Source organism: Scleropages formosus, chromosome 1, assembly GCF_900964775.1.
Source record: "Scleropages formosus chromosome 1, fSclFor1.1, whole genome shotgun sequence".
Lineage (NCBI taxonomy): Eukaryota > Metazoa > Chordata > Actinopteri > Osteoglossiformes > Osteoglossidae > Scleropages > Scleropages formosus.
Genome location: NC_041806.1, coordinates 25820537 through 25844904, shown reverse-complemented (window position 1 = coordinate 25844904; position 24368 = coordinate 25820537). Strand labels below are relative to the sequence as shown.

The window sequence follows — 24368 nt, the reverse complement described above, 5'->3', positions numbered from 1 at the left end:
TTAAACAGCAGGCAAGATGAGTGCTACTACACTACCTGCAGCAGATCAATGGCCAGCAAGTGACCCTCATCAACCTGTTTCACGCCTCTCCAGAGATGGCAAAGTTCATTAGAGACTCCACATTTAGCAAGCCTAAATAAAACATAAAACTGTGCTTCTGCTGTGTTCCAAAGGACGGAAACAATGGTGATGCTCTGGGTAATTTTGTCGATTATACTGAAGCTGTTCATTGTCAGGATGGTTGTAAAGGTGCTCTTGGTATCAAATGGCAATGAGGACGATGGAAACCTAATGGTCCTGAAGCATGTGCAGGGGGATAAGAAATACTGTCTTCTCAAAGAGCTTATTTGTACTTACATGAAGCAGGATTTGTTTAACATTTGCCAAACAGTTGTAATTTCGGGTCGATATTCATCTGTACTAAGAGGCATGTGAAAAGAGGATGTGTTTCTTGCCTTGTGATGACAGGAGCACAAAGAAAGACAGGAAAGTTCTCTTTTCATACTGGTCTCATAGGTTTGTTGAAGGAGAGGCCAAAGGGCGAGAAAAGAATGTCAGTCCTAGAACTTACTGACTGTACAATGTATTTGTTTGTTTTGTATTTGTTTTAAGCTCCATGAAGCGAATTGATGTCAAGTTGTGTTTCACTCCTATTCCGGTCGTCAAGTGACCATTAAAACATGGCTCCTTTTCGCTAGATAACAGAAGATGTTAGGAAAATAAGATGAAAAAAACGTTTCTGTCTTTACAAGCACACACCTTGTCATATGGGAAGTCAGTTTTTTGGACCATTTTGGCATTATATTGTTTTGTTGACCTGTGTAATATTTCTGCACTTTCTGAGTATTTTTGCATTTTCTATTTTGAACTGTAAAGACGCTATTTGTACTTGAGTCACAACTGTGATTTTTGCACGTTTTCACCATGAACAGCATACCTGTAGTGTATAGTTGATATTCAATGTCGAAAGGAGCTTCACCAACTCTGCAGAATGCTGAAAGTGCACAGTAGCTGAAAAAGAAGAGACAAAGAATGGAGATGTAGGAGGAATGAATTTGACGAGGAATGGTAATTATCATCTGGGAGAAACACAGAGACGTGATGGTCAAGGTTTAGTTACTATTTGTTCGAACAAATGGTCATTTGGAGCTGCAGTAACTTGAGGAATTCATTTTTACGGAATGACAATTTTGTTTTATTTATATTCAGTATGAGGGGAAACATTTTAAGCTTTAAATGAAACAATACTTTCAAAAGGATTTAGCAGCAGGACTTGAGTGACATGAGCTAGTTTTGGTAACAAGTGTACATCCTTCAGCATCACATATTGCAGTGTCAGAATGTCTAGCAGGGTGCATTTAATAATTCTTACCATCTGCTGTTCCATGCATAATTAAGAATTTGTGTTGGTATGTTCTGGTCATATTGGGAAGAAGACTGAAGATCTGTGAAAAGAAACATATAAAAGGCATGTAATTTCAAGCAACATTTAAAGTTCATCTCAAAAAAATACACTCGCATTTCACTGTGGGACTCCAGCAGACAGTTTCATCATCAGTCTTACCTGGTATTTGTAGGCCTTCTTTGTTGGGAATCCAAAGTATCTCTCGGTGAATGCAGAGCCTAAAAACAAATATAAAAATACTCGAAAGTTAGATTAACGTGCATCAGATACGATATTAGCAAGATAAACACAATCTTCTGCACTGTTGAATAGTACCTGAAGGCAAAAGAAACATTGTTTTCATCAAAATGTTTATTCATGTAACTGATGCTTTTCTTCAAAGCAACTTAAAAAGTACCCATTTCGACAGTTCGGTCATTTTTGCAGTACTTGTACCAGTACTTTGCTCAAGGCTACTACAGCATTAAATGAGTTTTCAACTGGCAAACTTTGGATGTGAAGGCAGTGGCACAAAGCACTACACTGTCAACTAGCCCACCGCTGACCTTAATGGTTACATGTGAGTGTAAATATGAGTGCGTTACCTACTCTGGGATTTAAACTCTATGTCTCGAGTTCAGCAGAAGCACCAATGAGACTAATGGACTGCAGGGAGATGAAGGTACCGCTACAGCCCTCCTCTCTGAGGAGCCCTTTATTCAGGAACGTGGTTTTTCACCAAGGGTTCCTGCACCTCTGCTGCAAGAAGGGCTCTTCTCTTCGGCCTCTCAGTATTTTCTCATACTCATTCTGCACTCCAGAGGAGTATTATTTACTGGGGAAAATTTAGAAGTCATTGTGAAAAGTCCTGACAGGCGCAGCACAGGTGTAATATTGTATTCATGGAGTCATTTCTGAGCCACTTTTCCAGGCCTTCCAACAACTGATGGTGCGCAGTTTGGCTCCTACATGAAGCCACATGGACACATTGTGTTAAAGTGGAGCCACATGTTCACTCGCAGCCTGAACTGACAGCTGCACCTGGAAGAAACAAGAACCAGGTGTGACCAGAGCCGCTTCTAAAGGGAAAACGGGGAAGGATGGAGCTACACTTAGCAGAGTATGAGGACAGTGTGCATTGTGTGCTGTACACTTTTACATTTCTCACTTCTGATGGTATACTTTTATTTTTGATTAATTGCTCATATGCTGTATTTTACTATGACTGTACTTTCGGTAAGTTCAATTATTATTTTGATATGCTTGGACGCATAATACTTTCCCTTTTGCTTACTGTATTTTGAGTCTCAGATTTCCTCTGAAAATGATGAAGTGCTGGTTTAGAACATTTGTTAAGAAAATTTGAGCTCATAAACAGTACCTGGTGCTCACTTTACCTTTGAGGTGAACCCCATAAGAGGTACTTAGTTAACCATTGTGAAATTTTCAGAGTTTCAGAGCTCCAGATGCATTGCTTATATAATCAGATAAAACCTTTTAAACCTCAATATCATCCTTTTATACCCAGTTTGAAACAAGTTTTTCAGCTTCTGCAGCAGAAAAGCTTCTTTCCATCTGACAGATAAATAACAGAAAGCAGTCGAAAGGAAGCATGTGACTTTGATACATTACCATTTATCAAAAACTCCAATAAACGCACAAAGCAGTTCTGAACAGATACCTGTGGTTCAGTTATGAAGCTTTGAAAAATGATATTGCAAAAACTGGAGGGGGGTACAAAAAACCCCCCATAACTAGCTGCTTTGGTGTCATTTAGTTACTTGAAATTTGTCATTTTAATGTGGTTTTTCAACTATTTTGTCCAATCGCTGCGTGTGTGTGTGTATAGTGTGTAACAGTTTTACAGGCCGCACCGTAAAGTTTCCAGTCCACGACTGGTGCCACCGCCACCCCACACTTGAACAAGGTATCAGAAGACAACAAGAGCAGAGTTGCCAGAAAGCCTCCATATCCCTGATGGAACACGGAAGGAACAAGAAGACAAAGGAGACATCAGGTACCAGTAAAACCGTTCGATTGTTGAGAAATCTATTCTTAGGAAATATATTTAAACTTGTTCATTAATATAATTAAACAAATTCATTGTAGTGTCACTAACTGGACCAGAAAAGACGAAGAAACGGGCTGGAAGGAAGGCCAGCAGATACGCGGTTGTGAAAAACACTCTAACAGCCCGACACCAGAGGACATGTGATGAAAAAGTTTCATGTTTAATCTGGATGCAGAGGCTGTTGTCGAGTTTAGCTGCACACATCACACTGAATGTGTCAGTAGAACTGGGAGTGAGAATGCAATGTTAAGCTCTTACCTTCCCATAGACTCCAACTCTGCTGCCATCTATGTAGGGAAGCTTGACCAAAGACCTAAAACAGAAGTACACATGTATTTGGAAATATTTTTAACTTGAAAATGAACAATAATTGGCCTTCAAGAAAAATCTTAAATAGCGACTCCTGTGCATTGGTTTAAAAAAAAAAAAAGCAAAAAAACCATCCATTAAATTAGGTGTAATTACACACACACACAGGCTGAAACCACTTGTCCCAAGTGGGGGTCGTGGCAAACCGGAGCCTAACTCGGCAACACAGGGTGCAAGGGGGCACACCCAGGACGGGATGCCAGCCCATCACAAGGCACCCCAAGCAGGACTTGAACCCCAGAGCCACCAGAGAGCAGGACCTGGCCAAACCTGCTGCACCACCGTGCCCCCTTAGGTGTAATTAATCAATCCATATTATTTTACAACTTAATCAGTGAAGTTCATGCATTCCAGAGGCATTCATTAACTAGGTTGTGTGTAGGTTGTGCAATTTCTAGCTGTTATTCACTTTGTGTTCTTTCTGACAACCATAAATGGATGTCAGGCAGACACAAAAACTTGTGTTTTGCACAATGACCTCATGAAAGCCCACCACGATTTTGAGTTAATTTAAAAACAGATACAATTTAAATTTACGGTATAAAACTATAAAACATATAAAACTATGAAGCACTTGTGAATCTCAGGAAATGTAACAATGTTCAGGGACTTTCTATCATGCATTTAACATGTATATACAGGTATCTATACAGAAGAACCTTCTTGAATTGCTGCTTGCAATCGTGGGCATCTTTGAGCACAATGTGCAGCTCGATCTGTCCAAGACCAAGAACCTTTGTCTTCCTGCAGGTTCATGCACCTGTAACGAACTGGGCAATTTGCTTATTTTATCCAGTTCACCAGTCAAAGGCCAGGAAGTCTCTATCTCTTCATTTCAGAGCAGATTTAAGTCAAAAGCCAGTTGTACATATACCTCCTTCATGGAAAACATGAGATCTGTTCTTTTACACTAAATAGTGCAAGAAGAGCTGTGTTTGACTTGCCAAAGTGCTCTGAGACATTTCTACTCCTCGTCTCTGTCCCCTGGCCTCCTGTAGTACCTGTGTCAAGGTAAAGACTAAGACTCTAGTTTACTGCCTACAAGGTGGTCAAAGGGTTAGGACCCTAGTACAGTTATTTCTGCTTTAATATGACAGATGTGTTATTAAAAACTGCATTATAGAAAATTGCAAACCCCGAAAACTTGTTCTGGTTTGTTCTAGTCTGAAACCTTTCACTGGACTTCATATTCATAATTTTTCTGATTGTGCTCCATCTTAAGAATTTTTCTTAACCCACTAAATCTCACTGGTTTTCAATTACAGTTTAAACATTTTTAAAAATTCATAGGTTTATGGGGTGAATAACAACTATTCATGCAGATGAAAACTAATGGTGACAAAATGCCACTCAATATCAAAAGTGAAGCTCATTAATACAGTATCCAGTGTTATTCAGGTAAATAAGTTATTCTTATTTCCTTACTTTTTATTTCTCTTATTCTGTCATCTTGTGTTAACTGCTCATGGTGCTACATAGCATTATTTTTAAAGTCCTTATCTTTATCACAAACAGTCCAAATCAGAGTATTAAGAGAAGGGAAACATTTTCTGTACAAGCAGAATTATAAAAAACAATTTTTTTTATCACTTTTAAACACATTTTAACCCCTTTTTTCTTTTGTTTATCTTTAGGGAAGTGGAAAAGCATTTGCAACTTTCCAATTTTCTGCTTCCAACTTTTTGATAACTTGATCGTATCTTTCCTAGCTCTCCTTGTATGCGAAAGTAGCCTTAGAGAGAGAAAGTGGCACCACTATTGTTTCTGTGTCATTTTCTTGGTGTAGAAGATAGAGAAATGAGGACTCATTGACAGAACAAAGTACCTGCAAGTTTATAGTGAGCAGCTGGTTGCAGCACCATTAGTAATGTATCTCTGGGAGACACGTTGTAGAGAAAGTCGCAGACACACATACAGTAAAAGCCACATATGTTGAGAAATCGTGTGTGAAACAGTTTCTGCTGCACGTACTGCACAGCCACAATGTGGTCCTCCACATCCGTGATCCCCAGGTGTCGGTGGATTGCCTGCAGAACCCTCTGACCCTGAAATCGTGATCCTCGTCCGTCCAGCCGGGCAACGATGACGCTGTCAGCGCTGATGAGAACTGATTCCCAATGAAGCTGGAACCAATCTCCTACCGACTGGATACCTGGAGCCGAACGACTGCAAAACATCATGGTGATAATTTCATTATTACTGTGAAAAAAATATGGAATACTGTTTTCTGTATATTTCACAAGTCTTTCTTTAATGACTAAATCAAACTGCTTTTTATCTTTTTATCTTTAAGCAAAGGATTAAATTAATATTCAGAGGAAGTATCCAGATAGTAATGAAATCACTCAAACAACAGACAAGTAAAAAAGATAATCCACCAAAACTGGTTTTGGAAAAAATGGCGTTATCTTTTAATAAATGCATTTTTCCTTCACATGAGAACATTACCAGAAAATGGTCATGCTTTTTCTATGAGGAATGTAGTTTAAATATTGAATAATTCAAAATAAGTTAGAATAGCTTTACTGGTATGAAACTCCTTATGTAACTTTTGAAAAGATTTATGATTGAAATTCATATTAAGGTATAATTATGGAAATTTATTTTAAGTGTCACAGCGGTGGCACATATATTTATTCTATAGTTGTGTTGTATATTGTTTTTTGAAAATTTGCAATAAAGAATAGAGACACAGAGCAGACAGCTCAAATATTTCATTAATAAAATACTGTATAAGAACTGGCAACTGCAATGTTTAAATCATTAAAGTATCACAAAGAAGTATGTTTATGTGAAAAAATTCATTAATTTAGAAGTGAATTCAGTTTAGCTTTGCAGTAGAATATATTTTTTGCAGGAATTCATTCGTTCATTACGTGTTCTTAAGATATTCTATGAATCAGCATAAAAGTTATACCTACTGAAAGAAATAACGAAAAAAAACTTAACATAATACAAGAGTGTTGGGGCGATCACTTGGCAGCCTACACAATGAGAAGAAGAGGATACAGTTTGTTTTCCTCAAAGTCACTTGGGAAGTTCAGCTCCATTCGAAATGCTATGAGAAAAAGTAAAAAAGAAGCATCAGCAGTCAGTTCTCGCTACTAAAATATACACTGATGGCTCACATCGGTTACATATCGGGACTTCTTTCTTTCTTTCTCTGTGGGGTTTAGTCCCACAGCAGTTTGACAATAAACTGAAAAGCAGTTGAACTGCATCATTTCAGAGATGATGTGAACAATATTGTAGAGTTTGTTCGAATCACGTAGAATGCAAAATTGAATGTTCTCAGTATTTGTTTGCTGCAAATGCCAACACATGGGTAATTCCTTGGATTTAAAGTAATATGCAGAATATGGTATAATATACTGCAAGTACAACAGACTATATATATATATACAGTATACAGTATATAACAATGGGGGGGTGATGTAGATGAATGTAAATAGTCGGTGTTTGTGTTCTTGTACATCGTCCTGTGTTCTTTTCTCGTTGGCTACCATGTTGCTGATGCTCAATCTGTCACTGGAGAATTCTGGCAAGTGCAAGGGGTGACCGCGTAACCATTGTGGGGAGTAGCGAGGCTTAGAGTGATCTGTTGGGGGGGGGGACTCTCAAGTATTCAGCAGACTGTCTGATACTGTCTGTTGGACCTTTGTTAAGGTTGCCTTTAAAAGACCTATATGGGGGTATGTAGAATAGCATTGATATTGTGGCTTTTATATACAGCTGAAGCAATAAAGCAGTCTGCATCCATTCATACACAAAAAGATGTAAAGTAAAATGTTTCCTTTTGTACTTTGGTACCGTGCATTTTTGGTAGTCTATTTTGTGGCAATATGGTACTGAGCACTACACCTTCAGTGATACTGACTTTTTGATCATTTAAAAAGCCGAGATGCAGTTACTTGTGTAATGTATGCTGTTTATACAGTGGTAAGTGACGAATTGACTGTACTCAAAAATCACATGTCTGCATCCAGAGCTCATCCTTTTGTTCCTGTAGTGCATTTTTTTATATTGTTTTCTACGACACTTTAGAGAAAAGCATCTGTTAAATGAATAGACATCTAAATGTAAATGAGGCATGGTAGTGCCTTTAGTTACTGTGAAAAAAAAAGGCTTAATGAGCCTTTTGTCATTGATCTCCTGTTAAAAAAAACTTTTGTATTTAACATGAGAGCAGGTGGCGTTGTGGTACGAGCTGCTGCCTTTAGCCCTAAAGATTGCATGTTTGAAGCCCATCTCCAGCTGTAGTACCCTTGAGCAAGGTACTTACCCTACATTGTGCTGGGTAGTACAGCCAGAGGTGGGAACCAAACCTGCGACCTTTGGGTCCAAAGGCAGTAAATGTAACCGCTCTGATCTAAGAAGAAATTTGAACTGCATCCATGAATACGTAAAATATTTTTAAAATAGATCACAAATTCAGTAACATTTAGTGTAGTTCTCTGAAAGTCACGCACACTTATGTCACATATTGAATAATTAATATTCTGTATGTGTGATCATTACAAAGTAAACGTATTGGATGACACCGACAGAGAATACACAGCAAAGCCATGCAAATGTTTCAGTGAGGCTTTGAACAGTGCCAAGCTCTTCTAATTTAAATAACATTGAAGAAATGAAGCAAATCAGATTAAATTGCTTTGAAATCAAACTGGTGGAAGCACATGGCAGCTTCCTCACAATAAGAGAATCGATAAATCAGGGTGATGGAAAGTTTTGTAATATTGTCACTAAGTCAAGCACCGGCTTTTATTTTTACCCCATGTGTGTTTGCAGGATCCGGTACCATTTAAAAGGGGATTCCTCTTTACAGTTCGACTTGATTTTTTTTTTTGTGAGTTCAAATGGAGAACTAGTGAGCATTCTGTTCGTACTCTTTCCGTTTGATTTTATTATTTTTGCGCATGGAGTTTGAATGACACCACTATGCTTTAGAACTGTTGCCCGAAGCTCAGTTGCAATGAAAAAGAGCTGCTGATGACAATGGCAGTTGATGCAATTGCTACTAGCGTCAGCACCACAACTTCTGGTAACTTAGGTATAAAGAGAGATGAATGATACCGTAGTTCTTCATTTCAAGTGTTCTGATTTCTCTCCTTGGTGCTTTTCTGTCTTTCAAAGCTTGTTTTAAATCTCTGTTATTCTCCAAAGTAAGACTATCTGGAAGAAAAGAGAAAAAAAAGTGTACAGTACCATATTAATGACCTCTTTGCTTCATTCATTAATAACATTTCTTTGCTTAAGTTGTAACTTCAGAGCACTTTGGAGGATTTTTGAGCTCCTCCTCCATCCTGAACACAGTAGTGCGTTTGAGTTTTCAAACATGAATTTCACACGTGAATCCTTGCCTTCACTCCCCATACAGGGTGAGTATATGTTTTACATCAGTGTCTTGCTGCATCGCATGCTTTGGGTGTGGGTCCAACAGTTTGAGCAAAAGGGATGAAAAATGTGTGTGTGTGTGTGTGTGTAGAGGGAACATGTTCAGTGCAGTGTGAGAGCAAGCTTTGCTTTTTTTTCTAATTCTTGTCAAATGACTATTACCCATGAACCTCACAGTGTTGCATCCAGCTCCTTTGCTACAAAAAAACCAGGAGAACACACAAGTTCCATTTTCCCTAAATATGTGGGATTGCTTATGATGAAAAAGAATGAAACAACAGAGTAATTGAAGGCAAAGCTAAACCCAAAGCTATCGTGTACAGTGTAGCGAGTGAGGAAAGCAGTACACTTACTACTTAAGTCACTCAGTCTGTAAACAGAGGTTCTTGGAACATCTGGACCTGCAGTTGAAAGCAGTTATGGCACCATCACTAAATTTAAAATGGTTCATTTTAGCATATGCTATTCATGGAAGTAATGAAATTCTGAAAAAAAACACATTTTTCATACTCACAGGCTACCCAAACTCAAGTATTTATAGCATATTAGTACATTTCTCACTATAATTTCTCTTCTGTGATATATGTGATGCAATGCAGTGGAGAAATCATTCATTTGTAAAGTCTATTTTTACTTTTGTGTCTTGGACATTTCGAGGAACTTTTACCTCTGCAGGTGAGAATCATGCTTTGGATGTTGAGGCTGAACACTGCGCTGTAGTAGGAGCACTGCTGCTTGTGCAGATCGCAGGTCACACATTTCCTCTGAAATGGTTTTCCAGCGGACACCCTGAAATAGTGAAAACAAATATGGATTAGACTGAGGAGCAAGCAGCAAAGCACCTGAAGGGTTACACTCGTCAAGTCAAGTCAAATCAAGTGGGTTATTATTGTCATCCCTCTATAAAGCTTGTATACAGTGGAATGTAATGTCCTTTCTCTGGGACCATGGTGCAACACAGAACAGTATGCAGGACTACATAAAGTGCAAATCATAAACTCGTATTATGGGTCTTCATATTTTGCCAAGTAGCAATCATTGTTACAGTGGAAAAAAAAAAAAACAGTTTTAAATAGTAAATCCTCTATACAAAACAGATGTTACCCACGCATTGACTCATGTATCATTAATGAGCTGCTGAATTTACACACACACACACACACACACACATTGACTAAAACTGCTTGCCCAAAGCTGGGTCATGGCAAACCGGAGCCTAACTCGGCAACACAGGGCGTAAGGCTGGAGGGTGAGGGGACACACCCAGGACGGGACGCCAGGCCATCACAAGGCACCCCAAGTAGGACTCAAACCCCAGACCCACCAGAGAGCAGGACCCTGTCAAACCCGCTGTGCCCCCACTGAATTCACTGTTACGGCAAATTTTACTGAATTTTATTGAGTTGCACCAGTAAAAAAATACCCTTCTGTAAGTTACCATGGGCAAGGTACTACACACACACACACACACACACACACACACACACACACACACACACATTTTCAGAACCGCTTGTCCCATACGGGGTCACGGGGAACCGGAGCCTACCCGGCAACACAGGGCGTAAGGCCGGAGGGGGAGGGGGACACACCCAGGACGGGACACCAGTCCGTCGCAAGGCACCCCAAGCAGGACTCGAACCCCAGACCCACCGGAGAGCAGGACTGTGGTCCAACCCACTGCGCCACCGCACCCCCGGCAAGGTACTAACTAAATAAAAATGTTTATAATGATAATCCAAATTAGTAAGCAGTAACTTCTTAGTTAGAGCAACAGCAAGTACTTTTTTCTGAAAACAGATATACAGAGATACATACCTGTACAAATGTCTTTGAGAGGAATTACCTTCTGTGCTTAAAAAATATCTATGGACAGAAAAACAGGATTTGTGCCATTGCAGCACTTAATTGTGTCATTTTCTCCACTTTGTTTTGCTGAGTGTTTGAATACATGATGACACAACAATTATCCTTTACAGTATGAAGGAAAAAGCTTTGACTTACACTGCGTTTGCACTCTCATCGTATGCCATAATCTGAGTGACCTCCCAGCTTCCAGAGGTTAAGTATTGGATGTTTACTGTCTCACTTTCAGCCTAAAAATTTGCGACTCAATATCAAATAGGAATGTGTGCAAAATCATAATATAATACAACAAAAGCAAGAGAAAGTGCTGTAATGTGCATGTCAGTAGAAACTGTAAAGGTTTGTGTCCAGGAAGACAGAAGGTTCTACCTGATCAGACAACATTGCAATGTGATTAAAGGCTCCTTGATCACCACTTTCAACTGGCATGGTAAGAAATAGTGTTTTCCCATCCTGTGAAAACACTGGGACTTCATCCTGGAAATTTAAAATAAAAAAGGTAAATTATAAAAAAGACAATAAAAGATTTGACACATTTGTTCTAGGAATGTGGTAAGACACAAGTTTACTAGAGTCCAGGTACACAGAATGATCCAAGAAACCTTCACTAAAAATGTGATTTCTCCCCAAGTATTCTCTTGTGAAATCCAAACAATCCAAACTCCTTTCCTGATAATTTTATGGTACACGGGCAATCCACTCTGACGTATTTGGCAAGGAATACCTGGACACCCATCCGGAAATTACTAGAAAGTGCCTTATGATCGCATCTGTGAAAATTGGAACCTTTTGACTTTAAACCCGCACTCTATGTATGTGGACTTATTTTGTTGTCTATTATCGATCTGTATGTTGTTTTGATTTATCTGGCCCAAAGCACAGTAACAATAACGAGATTGCAACATATATACCGTATGTCATTTTTTTCACTCCAGAACATTTTTTAAAAATATGCTTAATATACTAAACTGTTTTATGATTGCAACTCTATAAAAAACTTTAAGAAATAAATCCCAAGTCAATTATGACTACAAGAAATTTTTCGGGGTTAAAAATGATAACAGTTTCACAATTTCATAAGCTGCACACAAGCTAAAATAGTCATTAAAAGAGTGAAACAGCCTTATTGTTGTCTGTTTGTGAACCTTCAGCTTCCAGTGGCAATCTGGATGACAGCAAAGAGAAAATTTGTTTTCCTATCATACAGTATATGGGGCTGTGGACCAGAGACATTCTTATCAGACAGCAATTCCCTCTCTGAATTTCCTGAATTTAACTACTGTATTTGACAGACTGTCTCATGTGATGTGATCTGAGGCTTTTCTGGAGACGCTATTGGACCTTCAGCAGGGTTTTTCACTCAATAGCCTGATCTATCCAACATGGCAACTCGTTGCAAGGAAGAGAAGTGAAAAAGCAGAGTGATGAATGAAAAAAGTAAGCCTTTTAGCATTTTTTTTCCTCCCAATTTGTTGACGGATCAACAGCTCTACTCAAGACTAGTCATGACAGCTGAGCGTGCTCTAACTGTGAATTTGTCCGTGTTGATAGAGGGCTACAGGCAGCACTAGAAGCAGAAGTGTTTTGCAGTGGTTACCTGTCGGTCAAGCCAGGTATCTGATGTCATCACCTGTTTCTGAGAAAAAAAAGGCGGTAGCTGAAAAACAGTACTGCACTATGTTATAAGCAGGGAGTACAAAAAAGTTATCAACACTATCTTCTTCCAACCTTATTTCCCAACAAAAACACAATCATCATGTTCTGTACTGACAGATTTTTTAAACACACATTTGTTCTTCACCTTGCAAACAAAGTTGGGAACAAAGTTCCCCAAATTAAAAACATAATTAGAAACTAAATGAAAATTCACTAGAAAACTTTTATTCTGTTATTCTATTTTTATCAGCAGTCCATGCAATATACGGAGTGTCCCTCAACTCCAGGAATCTGAACCATTAGACCTTGGGCGTATGTACTGCGAAAGTGCTTGGTTTACTTCTGGGACCCTTGCACCTTCTGTCCAGCGAGGTAGCTGAGTGCGCCGACATGGGTAACTGTGGAATGGATGAGTGCTGGAAAAGCTGAGATCAGGTAAGCTTGGTTCAGAGCTTGTGAATGAAGGAAGGTGAGAACGGACGTAGAAACTGGCAGCGTTACAATTTGACCCAACTCTTTCATGACGCTGTCGAGGAGCCTCAGCTTGCCCTGGGGGTGGTAGCTCCGGTACGGAAGGAGGGAATTGAGAATAAACTCAACAAAAACCTGACAAGTTGGAGAATGGCTTTGAGATGTTTGCTGAACTGGAGACGAATAACTGTAGTGCCATGTTCTTTCACAAATAAAGGCTTGAAAAGTGAAAAGGATTTTATGTGATACATTCCTTTATTTTCATTTAATAGTTTTTGTAAAATAAATTTTAAAAATACACTGACATCACTTTGTGAAGCATCCCACTTCTGCACCCCCTTCCCTCATAGTGTAATTTGTTTCTATCCTGTCTGAACCTTTTCTTCTTCTGCTTTGCAATTACAATAAGCAGAAATGCATTTTTCACTGTACATTTATTTATTTAGCTGACACTTTCCCCCAGAGTGATTTACACTGTTAATGTACCTACACTTATTTACCCATTTATACAGCTGGGTAATTTTTTAGAGTGAATACCTCGCTCAAGGGTATTACAGTCAAAGGTGAGATTCAAACCTGTTAATATTTGGGTCCAAGGGCAGCACCTGTAACCACTACACTACCAACTGTCCCAAAACATACATAGAATACTAGTATAGAATTTTTATTAAATCAAATGGTGCAGAAAAGGCAGTTAAAAAAAAAAAACAGAAATGTTTGTGTCTTTGATAATTCATAACTTCATTGTTCAAGTATAAGTGTACCATATTTTTGGAGCAACACGTTCAGAAAACACACAAAATCTTTGCTGCTATCTGGTTCTGTAATTGGAAAGGATCTAGTTATTTCACATTATGTTCTATGTACGGTTATACACAACTGTGGGTTAGTAGTTTATGCTTTGATCTGACAAAAAAAAAAAAAAACAGATAATGTTTTGCTTGAGATCAGCCTGTTTAATTTAATATCAGTAGCAATTATTTTGGAAAAGACAGCACAAACATACAGTTCTGTGAAAATTCTTTGAAAAAAGAAGAGAATTTAACTACCTTGAGACATTCTCCAGTGGAAACTTCACACACAGTTAGAATGGAGGTGTTCTGGGCTCTGTTCAGCCACCTCACAGAAATCTTTTCATTGGTAACCCACTTCACCATGGCAATGTAATATTCACTAGAAGGAACAAAAGCCTGACAGTGACTTATGGACTTCTTAGATTTAGTCATATCATGTTGGTGTTGATGAACATCAGTGCAAAAGCTGGTTCTGTATCTACATTAGATTTTACATTTATTCATTGAATAGCCACTTTTCTCCAAAGCGACATACTGTACATTTCAGAGCAAAAATAAGAAGGAGTGTATTACAAAGAGTGGAATTATGTATGGTCCAAATATAAATAACCAAAACAGCATAGTTATGGTGTCACATTGTTTTAAAAAATGTTAATCCCCTTTCCAGTTTTGTTCCATAGCTGTTTAACATTGAACATCATCTGTTTTTTTTTTCATTTTAGTAGTACATGAATTGAGCCTGAGAGAGACAATGATACACCAGTGTTGTCTTTATGTCATTCCTTGGTGTAAAAGACCATGAATTTTGCAAACACAGGTATAGAGAAGTTATTGCCCCTTTATTTTAACAAGGTATTAGAACCAGTTCTTTGAATGCAGTCAGCTTTTCAACTACTGAAATCCTTGCCAGCAAATGTCAAGATGACAAACATAAATTCATCAGAAGAATGCATTTCTAGAGGAAAAAAGGGTCCATCTGTCTGGCAAGGGTTTCACAGCCAGTTCTATGGCTCTAAAGCTCTGAGGAACTGTGTCAAAGACATATTCATCAGATGGAAGAAGTTTGGAACAGTGGTACTTCTACCTAGCACTTGTTGTTCTGCTGTTGTTCTCTACAAGCACGGAGTAAAACTATTATAAACCTCAAAGAAAGACCCAGAGAAACATCAAGAGAACAGCAGAGCTCTCTTGCCTCAGCTCAAATCAGTGTTGATGACTTTACAAAGAGAAAGACACTGAGCAAAAATGGTGAGATGAAACAAGTGCCAACGAAGGATCCACTGTTCACCAAGAAGAATGTGAAAACCCATCTACTATTCAGGAAAAAAGCACTTGGATACCTCAGTCTTTGGGAAGAACGTTCTAAGGACAATCACAAATAGCCCTTCTTGGACAGCATGGGATGTGTTACATTTGGAAAAGCCAAATACAGCATTTCAAAGTAAGAACTTTCCACTATATGAAGTACAATGTTATCTGGGCATGTTTTGCTGACACAGCACTATGTGACTTGACTTCACTGAAGGAACCATGAATTTGAACTTTGCATGAAAAAAATTCCTGAGTTTTGTGCCACGTTATTAGTTTTTCAGTTAAAGCTAAAGTACAGTTGGATCAGGCAGCAAGACAAGCAAATAAACATCTGAATTTTTCAAACAAACAACTACATTTACGGAATGACCTACTTAAAGACCAGATCTGCAAATGTTCCTCAACTTAAGTAGACCGGCACGAAGGAGTGGACCAGAACTCTTCCTAAACGCTCAGCTCCCTGGTCAACGGTTAAGGAAAGAATTGCAGCCAAAGGTGGTATAACCAGGTACAGAATGTGAAAGGGCTATTACTAATGCAGCACTGGTGTCACTTTTCATCTCTCAGGCTCCAATTTCAAATCTGAACAACTTTGATCTTTGTTCTCACAACAAAAATGTCTCTGGTACTTACACTTTACGAGAATTAACAAAAGAAATTGTGAATAATAAATTATGAAAGAACAAGTTTAAACTGTGCAAGTGTATTTAATTTGTATGTCTCTATGGGGAAACTTAAAAGTACCTCTTTTGAAAGCAGACTGGGGGTATGACTTCAATTGTTTGTGACACCTCGTCCAATGTTACTATATACAAACTGACCACTGGGTTGATCTGACCAACCTGCAGTGGGCCAAAGAAAAAAAAACTGGAATTAGAAGAGCAAATTTTGTTTTTGCAAAGACAGTTGTATCCAAAGCTTTGGGGAGTCTGGTTTTCGTCTGTTTCAATTTGCTGTATTTTAGAGTTTGGTTCTGCATTATTCTGAATAGTCACACACTGGAAATTTGTTTCATGATAAACTAACTTTATCTAAGCATTTCTGGTGCAGTACTTCAATGAAATAAAAGCTCCTTGGTTTATTTTGAATTATACTCCTCAGATTGAGGTGGAACATAGTGTTCTTTACAGATTCTGTGTTTAAAAAAGACCAGAGAACCTTTTGTCAAAGAACTGTGGTTCTATAGAGTTTCAGTTTATACTTTTCTTTTGCAGAATATGAATATGTAGGTTCTGGATGTTCTTACCTTGGGGTATGGATACTGCTGCCCTTTGGGATAGAGTGCACCAGTAAAGCGTGGCAGAATCATATTGGGCACCAAGGTGTCATTGATTGCAAGGTAGGCCAGCCTGGCACCATTGGGTGCCAACCAGTGAGCTACGTGAGTGTGCAGCAGCTCCTCTGCAGAACAAGGGCGTGTTCCAGAAAAAATGTAAGCAAAATACTGCACTAACACCAACATACTGGAAATATCAGAGCACTGGGGTTCTGAATACAACAAATCCTGGTGCTAAAATACATAGGTGTACTACTGATTTCTTCCAGTCTTAAAAAATATGCAACTTTATAAATTAGAAATTTTAACTTGTTTCCAGCCATTTCCTGTACTTCCAGTATTGAAGTTCTCTACAATTGTTTTGTCAGACAGTTTGTTATAAATTAATCATTTGCAATTAATGATAATGTATGTATATTGAAGCAGTGAATTTAAAAAAATCAATAGCAACTGAAATCACGCCAGATGAATCTATCTGCATTGCTTAAAGCTGCTTTGAAAAAAGAAACAGACTATGAATAAAAAGAACACTTTAGAAAAGTGTTGCTATTGTGAAGCCCACACACACGCATTGAGTACTAGAGTCCAAAGTAGAATGAGGTGTACCTTCATATAGCCAGTCAGCAATTCCATTGAAAATAACACCTTCCCGTCCTGATGAAGTCAGCCGTAAGGAGCTCATCTTCACTTCGGCCTGGTAGTAAATGTTGTTCTCAAAAATATACACCTGAAGAGCAATAGAGAAAGCATTTAGAGCATCTATAGAGAGGAGCATAATTCTTCCTGCTAACAAATGTTTGTATGACCCTGTCTAGAGTGATGGGCTTCAGCACATTTTCCCTGCAAGTCTTCAGAAAAGTGTTTATTGTGGGGCATGATTGTGGGGCAACTCAGTCTTTGATGACTTTTGCTGGTAAGGGTTTAAATATGTGAAGTTATATACAGTTTATACAGATCTATTTAACAGGGCTGGCCCAAATAGGCCTGAGTGTGTTCAGCTCACTCTAACGACTCCTTTAAAGTTAGGGTCCGATTATTCTCATCACAGGAACAATTGTATATTTCATTATCTTCCACCCAAGGAAATGGCATAAAAACAGTACTGATGTATGTGGAAAAACCTGCAAAACCAGAGAAAACACTTCTCACAACTGTACATTTAGTGTGTTACTGGTGGTATTTTTGATGTTTTATTTTTTACAGCTTTAGAATGTTGATTTAAATAGTTTACGTAGATGAAGTACCACTTAGCATTTATACTTTGCCCTTGAAGAACTCAGGTTCTAACCCTACCTCCTACTGTAGCACTCCTGAGGAATTCAGCCGTGACTTTCACATTTTAGAATTGATCCAGCACAAATTCCTAGCTGGGAAATTGGGTAAACTATTTTAAGTTGCTTTGGAGATAAATGACAGCTAAAAAAATGTGTAGAAATTAATTGCAGAAATTAGGAGGTTATTCTGATGGGATCAGTGAAGAAAAACAGCAGTACTACCCTTATATGGCAGTAAGCTCTTTGATCACCTAACTGTCCACACTATGTCTGCATTTAATCATTTTTCCCATTTTAATGATTTAAAAGTTGAAAATTTAGTGCTGTTGCACATCAACTTGTGAATTCATCAGGACGATAAGATGGACCTCTTACCAGCTGCTGATCTCGAACCCCCCAGGATGCATACTGCAAAACAGAGTCAGACACCTCTGGAGGGTTCAATTCTACAACCTCCCTGGAAGTATGAGAAGAAACATTACTGATCATAATTTGTGGAGGTAATTGTGTGAGAATTTCTAGTTCTCTTCCTGCAGATGAATACCTTGTGCGCAAGTTGTACATCAAGTAGGATGCCAAGAAAGAGTGTTGAAAAACCTACGGAAATAAAAAATACTAAATTAGTACACAGAACAAGGTTTGAAGTATATGTTGCAACAAAACAATGATTCATTTTAACAGTTTTGATAGAACATGGGACTGAGATACTGAGGCCAACATCTCCAGACACTAGAGAAGAGGCAGGTGCTACCCCTGTACTTTGGTTATTGGTACATGGAGTACTCATTTGGGGTGTCATACAGGAGATGCTGAAGGCCCTTTTCTGTAGTTTTCTGTAGCTACAGTAGTCTACTCACTTGAGATAGCTTGGTTTTCCTATGTTTTTTGCTTTGCCACCATGTTTTTCTAAATAGTGTAAATGGCTAGTTAAAACACCTTCACCCATTAGCACAGCAGCTGTTTAATTTAATATCTACAATAATTATTTTATTTTCATAAAATAAATCAGAATTAATATCTTTAACAATTATTTTACCTTGCTGCCACTGGTCACCGCTCAGCTGCTGTTACTCCATCAACTTATTAAATATGAATTATTAAATGGCACATTTCACCTTGACAGCCTACAATGTTTCGAACTGCTGAGGACAAACTTTTTATGTTCTAACACTTCAGACACCACTTAAGCACAAGACAAACTATGCAACCTGTTAGGTGAGCATTATTTCCAACATCAGGTGTTCACAATCCTAGGGTATTGAATGTGTATACAGATTTTTGGCACAGCTGGAGAAAAATATTCATATATATACTGTATATATAAAGTGTATCCTGACAGTACTACACTGCGGCAAGTTTTTTTTTTCCTCACGTAACATTGTGTTCAAAGTGTTCAGATGCCCTATATTTGGACTGTACTGTACACAGGTAATTTAAGCCATGGGCCCCAGTACATAATAAATGTATTAAAACACAGAGAGACAAGCATCAAATAGAAAACTCATGAAAATTGAATATTTCAACCCCAAAATGCTTAACTTTTGAGTGAAAGTGAATCGGAAGTCACTTTCACTGACCTGTTTCACATCGTATGCCAGCAGGACAAAGTTGAGGTCTGGAGAAATGGCAAACTTGGAGGCTTTGAACATTGCCTGTGAGACAAATATAAGAGGTATACTTGTGGTAAGCTTACCTGCCCATAAACATGCCCTTGTATTTTTACACTGAAAAGAATCATGTAAAATATAATGTAAATATGAATGTAAATCAAAGCATTATGCCACCAACATTTTCCTTCCCAGGAAAAATATCTGTTTTTAAATGTACAGTTAAAAATGAACAGAGCATTCATTTGCCTCCACCTACCCACCTTGTGACATCAGCAACTGCCACATTAAACCACATTAAACCACATTACCCTTCTGCAACATCATTACATTCTCGGTGACGCCTGCCACAGCTACGTTTTGTTTTCCTTTTTTATCCATCACTTACAAAGGTGGTGTTTTTCATCAGGATTTCTGCCTCACTGCTCTTTAGTTTAATTTTCACTATGTCCCCATCTTTATTCCTGTAAACAATTTCCTCATCTGCAAGAAAGATGTAGAAACAATAATTAGCTTGGTTCAAACAATGCTTCCAGTGACAAGCGCAAGATATCGCTATGATTTCAGTGTGTTGTGATGTTCGAGGACAGCGACACATTTTTTTCCAGTAAAACAATCCAATGCTCTTTAATACCTTTTTAATACCTTTTTAATACCTGTGGCACTTTTTAAAAACACAGTAATGCATCACAGGCAGCCTAAAAATTACCATTTTTAACAGGAAACCAAAAACATTGTATACTGTAGTATCGCATAATTTTAAGAAGTAGTAACACTGGAAAGTGTCCACCGGTGCAGTGCGACATAATTGCAAAGGTAGGCTCATAAGTGGACACTGAGGTCAAATGAGAGCACAAATGAACCCTCTGACTGTGCAAAAGGGAGAGCTTTGTAATTCAGTTGAAGCAGTTATTTACGACCAATATGCATTCTTTCTTTAGAAGCGATCATATAAAACATTTCATGAGCACATGTCGCCTCCAGACGTGAGCTCGACACGGACCCCTATTGCTGTGGAGTACAATGACCCCATATGCAGAGAGTATTTATAGGTTTACAGTGTGAACTGGGAAGTACAGTGCGGGGGGGGGGGGGGGGGGGGGGGGGGATGATGAACATAGGACAAAGACACACACACACACACACACACACACACACACACACACACACAGAGTGTGTATTGTCACAAAGGTGGAAAGTAAAACACGGATCTGTAGAGTGGAACCGGAATACGGAGGTGTGACGAGCATTCTTTTCTGGAACTCTCTCTTGAATTATGAACAAAAAATGAGCATAACAAAGTTCATCCGAAGGATGTCAAACGTTTAAAAGTCTGCATCACACAAAAGAAGCAGAAGTGAAGTGATGTACTGCAGCAATTTAATGTGTACAAGATGTGTGTTATATACCTTGAAGCTGGGGGTTTTACATGGAGGTGCGGGGTGATCGAGAGACGACATTTCACCGATGAGCTCAAAACAAGTAGATGTAGGAAGCAGAGAATCATCTACAGCTTCATCAGTTTCTTTTCACTCCTTTTACACCTGCTCTGCTTTTTTTGAAACATTTAAAGCGGCTCTTGGTATCTGTGAAAAGCACGCTGTCTCTCCATAATGCTTTGGCGTGAGATTCAAATTGCTATGCCAGCTGTCTTTTTGTGGAAGAATACATATTAAATACTTCTTAGATAAGTTTTAATTGCTGAAAATGTGTGACTCAAAAGACTGGACATCAGGGACCAGTATATTCAACGTAGGGAGTAATAGGCATCGTTTTATAAAGTGTCCAGAAGAAGATCTCTGAGAGCTGAGAGACATCATTGGTCACCTGACAATAAAATGATCAACACAATGTAATTGTTTTTTCATCTGAACACATTACTTTTTTACATTGTCTGCTGTGCTTGTCACACACACACACACACACACACACACACATACTGCCTGAAGCCGCTTGTCCCAGGCGGGGCTGCGGCAAACCAGAGCCTAATCCGGCAACACAGGGCGGAGGGCTGGAGGGGGAGGGGACACACCCAGGACGGGACGCTAGTCCATCGCAAGGCACCCCAAGCAGGACTCAAACCTCAGACCTGCCAGAGGGCAGGACCCGGCCAAACCCGCTGCGTCACCACACTCCCCGATAGGAAATAAAAAAAAACCAAAATATTTACAACTCTACATAGAGCTATAAATGTATTACTGCAAATAAAGAAGCAAAATTCCCACAAATAAAATAATGAACAGGTAAAAAAACTGTGTACATTTTAATGGGGACAGCTAGTAGCGTAGTGGATCGAGCTGCTGCCTTTGGACCCAGAAGTTACAGGTCCAATTCCCACGTTCAGCTGTATTACCCTTGAACAAGGTACTTACCCTAAATTGCTCCAGTAAAAATTATCCAGCTGTATAAATGGGTAAATAATTATAAGCTGCTTTGGAGAAAAGCATCAACAAAAGGAGCTCATGAATGCTCTCGGATATCAACGAACTGAAGTAACAAGAGTGAACCAAAAAATATGAGAGACTGACAAACTCATAGAGAAAATAATTGCTTTAAGTTATCGCTGCTACTGTATATGTGATTCTACAACCCTCTGAATCATGGGGTGTACTTAACTTTTCACACGTGGCTTTTGCATGTTGGCTTATTTTTTGTGGGATATGCTATGTGTTGCCACCTAAACTTAGATCTAATTTCAGGAGCTGCTCAGTGGGTTGGGGATTTGAGTTATGTTGTGTGGAGTGCATGTTTTCCCTCTGTTTGTACTCTGCACTCATGCATGGATGAAGGCACAGGCAAACTCATTCTCTTCCTCCTTTGCCTTGGATTATGTGGTAGTGGTTCCTGTGAGTCAGACCCAATCTGATGGCGCATCCACACATCCTGATATATAAAAGCACAGAATTGAAAAGGTACCTTTTTCCGCATGACTATACATTGCGTTTTAGCTGTAAGTTGAAATTCAGCTTGACTGCAGGAAAAATATATCTTTTGGCACCAAGTAACATTTTTATCATGACGATGAAATCTATTGCTGTTGGGGCACGTACCATTTATCCACTTGGCTTCAGGATCATGCACCTGAAAATCTCTTCGGAAGAGATCGTCCAGTGATAATGGAGATCCCAGAAATGTGGCTCCATTTTCTGAAAAATAAGTAAAGATATGTGCTTATCACAGACAGAAACACATTATCCACACAAATGGATCATGACACCTACATCTCTGGAAATAGCTGCAGAACTGGAAAGATGGTATGTGATTTCCTGCTGGAATGTAATAGTAAAGATCATAGTGGTACTCTAAGTAAGATAAAAATTGATAATGGTCAATCTAAATTCTAAAAAAAATACTCCAGAGTTAAACTGGACAAAATCTGGCACATACACCTGTTCAGAGTTTACATTTTTGCCCTGTTGTGTTCCTGGTAGGGAATCTGCAGACTGAGTCTGTGTGAGGTTTGTAGACCTGGATGAGCTCATGTGCACACTCTGTAGCAGAAGGTTAGGAAGGTTGGCAGCTGCTTCCATTAGCTCCCACAGGTATGGAAGCTGCAGTATCTTATGGATTATCTCTACAAATTCATTTACAAGTTTGTAATTTGGTGAAACGGCGACTGTACAGCAGATGTTGTACAAGAGAAGCCATAGTGTGTGAGTGACAGAGAGAATGCGTTCCACTAATGTATAGATGAGACTCATTGTAAGTAGTTTATTGTGGCGCGCAGCCCTGTGGGTTTGGATGGAGCGAAGAAGGACGCAGAGGCAGCGTTCACAACAAACGATTAAATTTGAACACCAGCACCAGGAAAGCAAGGCTCTCGGTCCAAGAACCCCGTTTCCTCTAGGACCCGCGCCTACAGCCAGCCTTCCCAGCCTGCTTAGCACCCCCAGGCTCTCTCGACACCCTGGCAGACAATCACCCCATTCTTGTCCCTCGAAGTGCCCCCAGAGCCACAACACCCACACACTTTCAGAACTGCTTGTCCCATACGGGGTCGCAGGGAACCGGAGCCTACCCGGCAACACAGGGCGTAAGGCCGGAAGGGGAGGGGACACACCCAGGACAGGACGCCTGTCCGTTGCAAGGCACCCCAAGCGGGACTCAAACCCCAGACCCACAGGAGAGCAGGACCCAGTCCAACCCATTACACCACCGCACCCCAGTTGCAGAGCCACCTGTAACATTATTCCCCACAGTGCAACTATTTACATTACAAAGGTTTCCCTCCAAAAACAGTAACGCAGGGTCGTTACAGTATCTAGCAGTGTAAGTCACCTTGGTGAATAAGGTGTGTGGGCTGATAACAGTACACGGAGTTCATTAGAAGTCGCTTTAGAGAAAGTGTCTAAGTAAATAAAAATAAATATCGTCACACAAACTGAACAACTCCAGCAGTGTTTTGAACAGTAAAATTTGCACTGCATTTTATATCTGAAATTGCTATGGCAGTTTTTTGCTTTCAGGCACTACAGTATCAATTTTTCTGGAAAAGGTCTGCAAGGGTATTCTTTGAAAATCTTTGGAATAAAAACCAATTTAACTGACAACAAAATTGATCTTTCCACAGACATTTTTCAGTGAAAACATGCATGCCCTTAAATTATTTAAAGATACAGATAAGATGCTCAAGGCAACCTAAAAGGGTGATAAGGGTTGCTACGAGGAATTAGTTGACACAAAAAAGGCTTGGCACAGAAGAGAAGGCAGTCAACCCAGGACATGCCAAGGACAACTGAGAACAGAGGACCCAGGAAAAAATGCAAGAATTGAGTAAATTCGGACAGCGGCTTGGGACAGCAAGCAAAAAGGAAAGAGCAGCACGGGCAGTTGAGCAGCACTCTTAGCAAGAGTCTCAGGTTCCTGCAGAAGTCAGAGTGACCTAAGAAAAG

At 39.2% G+C, this 24368-nt stretch overlaps 1 protein-coding gene across 1 annotated transcript in view; it reads right to left on the bottom strand.

Moving 5' to 3' along the window:
• LOC108922267 (inactive dipeptidyl peptidase 10-like) overlaps positions 1-24368 on the bottom strand; it is a 45050-nt gene that overhangs the window by 313 nt on the left and 20369 nt on the right. Inside the window, exons 9-31 of the mRNA XM_029252152.1 lie at positions 22527-22622; positions 19865-19959; positions 19447-19521; positions 18414-18466; positions 18245-18326; positions 17202-17322; positions 16566-16720; positions 16064-16161; positions 14264-14387; positions 12685-12723; positions 11457-11564; positions 11226-11317; positions 11040-11087; positions 9889-10010; positions 9571-9622; positions 8901-8995; positions 6813-6882; positions 5796-5990; positions 3714-3768; positions 3259-3358; positions 1565-1623; positions 1373-1445; positions 938-1011 (exon numbers count right to left, since the gene is read on the bottom strand). Of these exons, the coding sequence (XP_029107985.1) occupies positions 938-1011; positions 1373-1445; positions 1565-1623; positions 3259-3358; positions 3714-3768; positions 5796-5990; positions 6813-6882; positions 8901-8995; positions 9571-9622; positions 9889-10010; positions 11040-11087; positions 11226-11317; positions 11457-11564; positions 12685-12723; positions 14264-14387; positions 16064-16161; positions 16566-16720; positions 17202-17322; positions 18245-18326; positions 18414-18466; positions 19447-19521; positions 19865-19959; positions 22527-22622 (2081 nt within the window). The remainder of the gene's footprint in view (positions 1-937; positions 1012-1372; positions 1446-1564; positions 1624-3258; positions 3359-3713; positions 3769-5795; positions 5991-6812; positions 6883-8900; positions 8996-9570; positions 9623-9888; positions 10011-11039; positions 11088-11225; positions 11318-11456; positions 11565-12684; positions 12724-14263; positions 14388-16063; positions 16162-16565; positions 16721-17201; positions 17323-18244; positions 18327-18413; positions 18467-19446; positions 19522-19864; positions 19960-22526; positions 22623-24368) is intronic.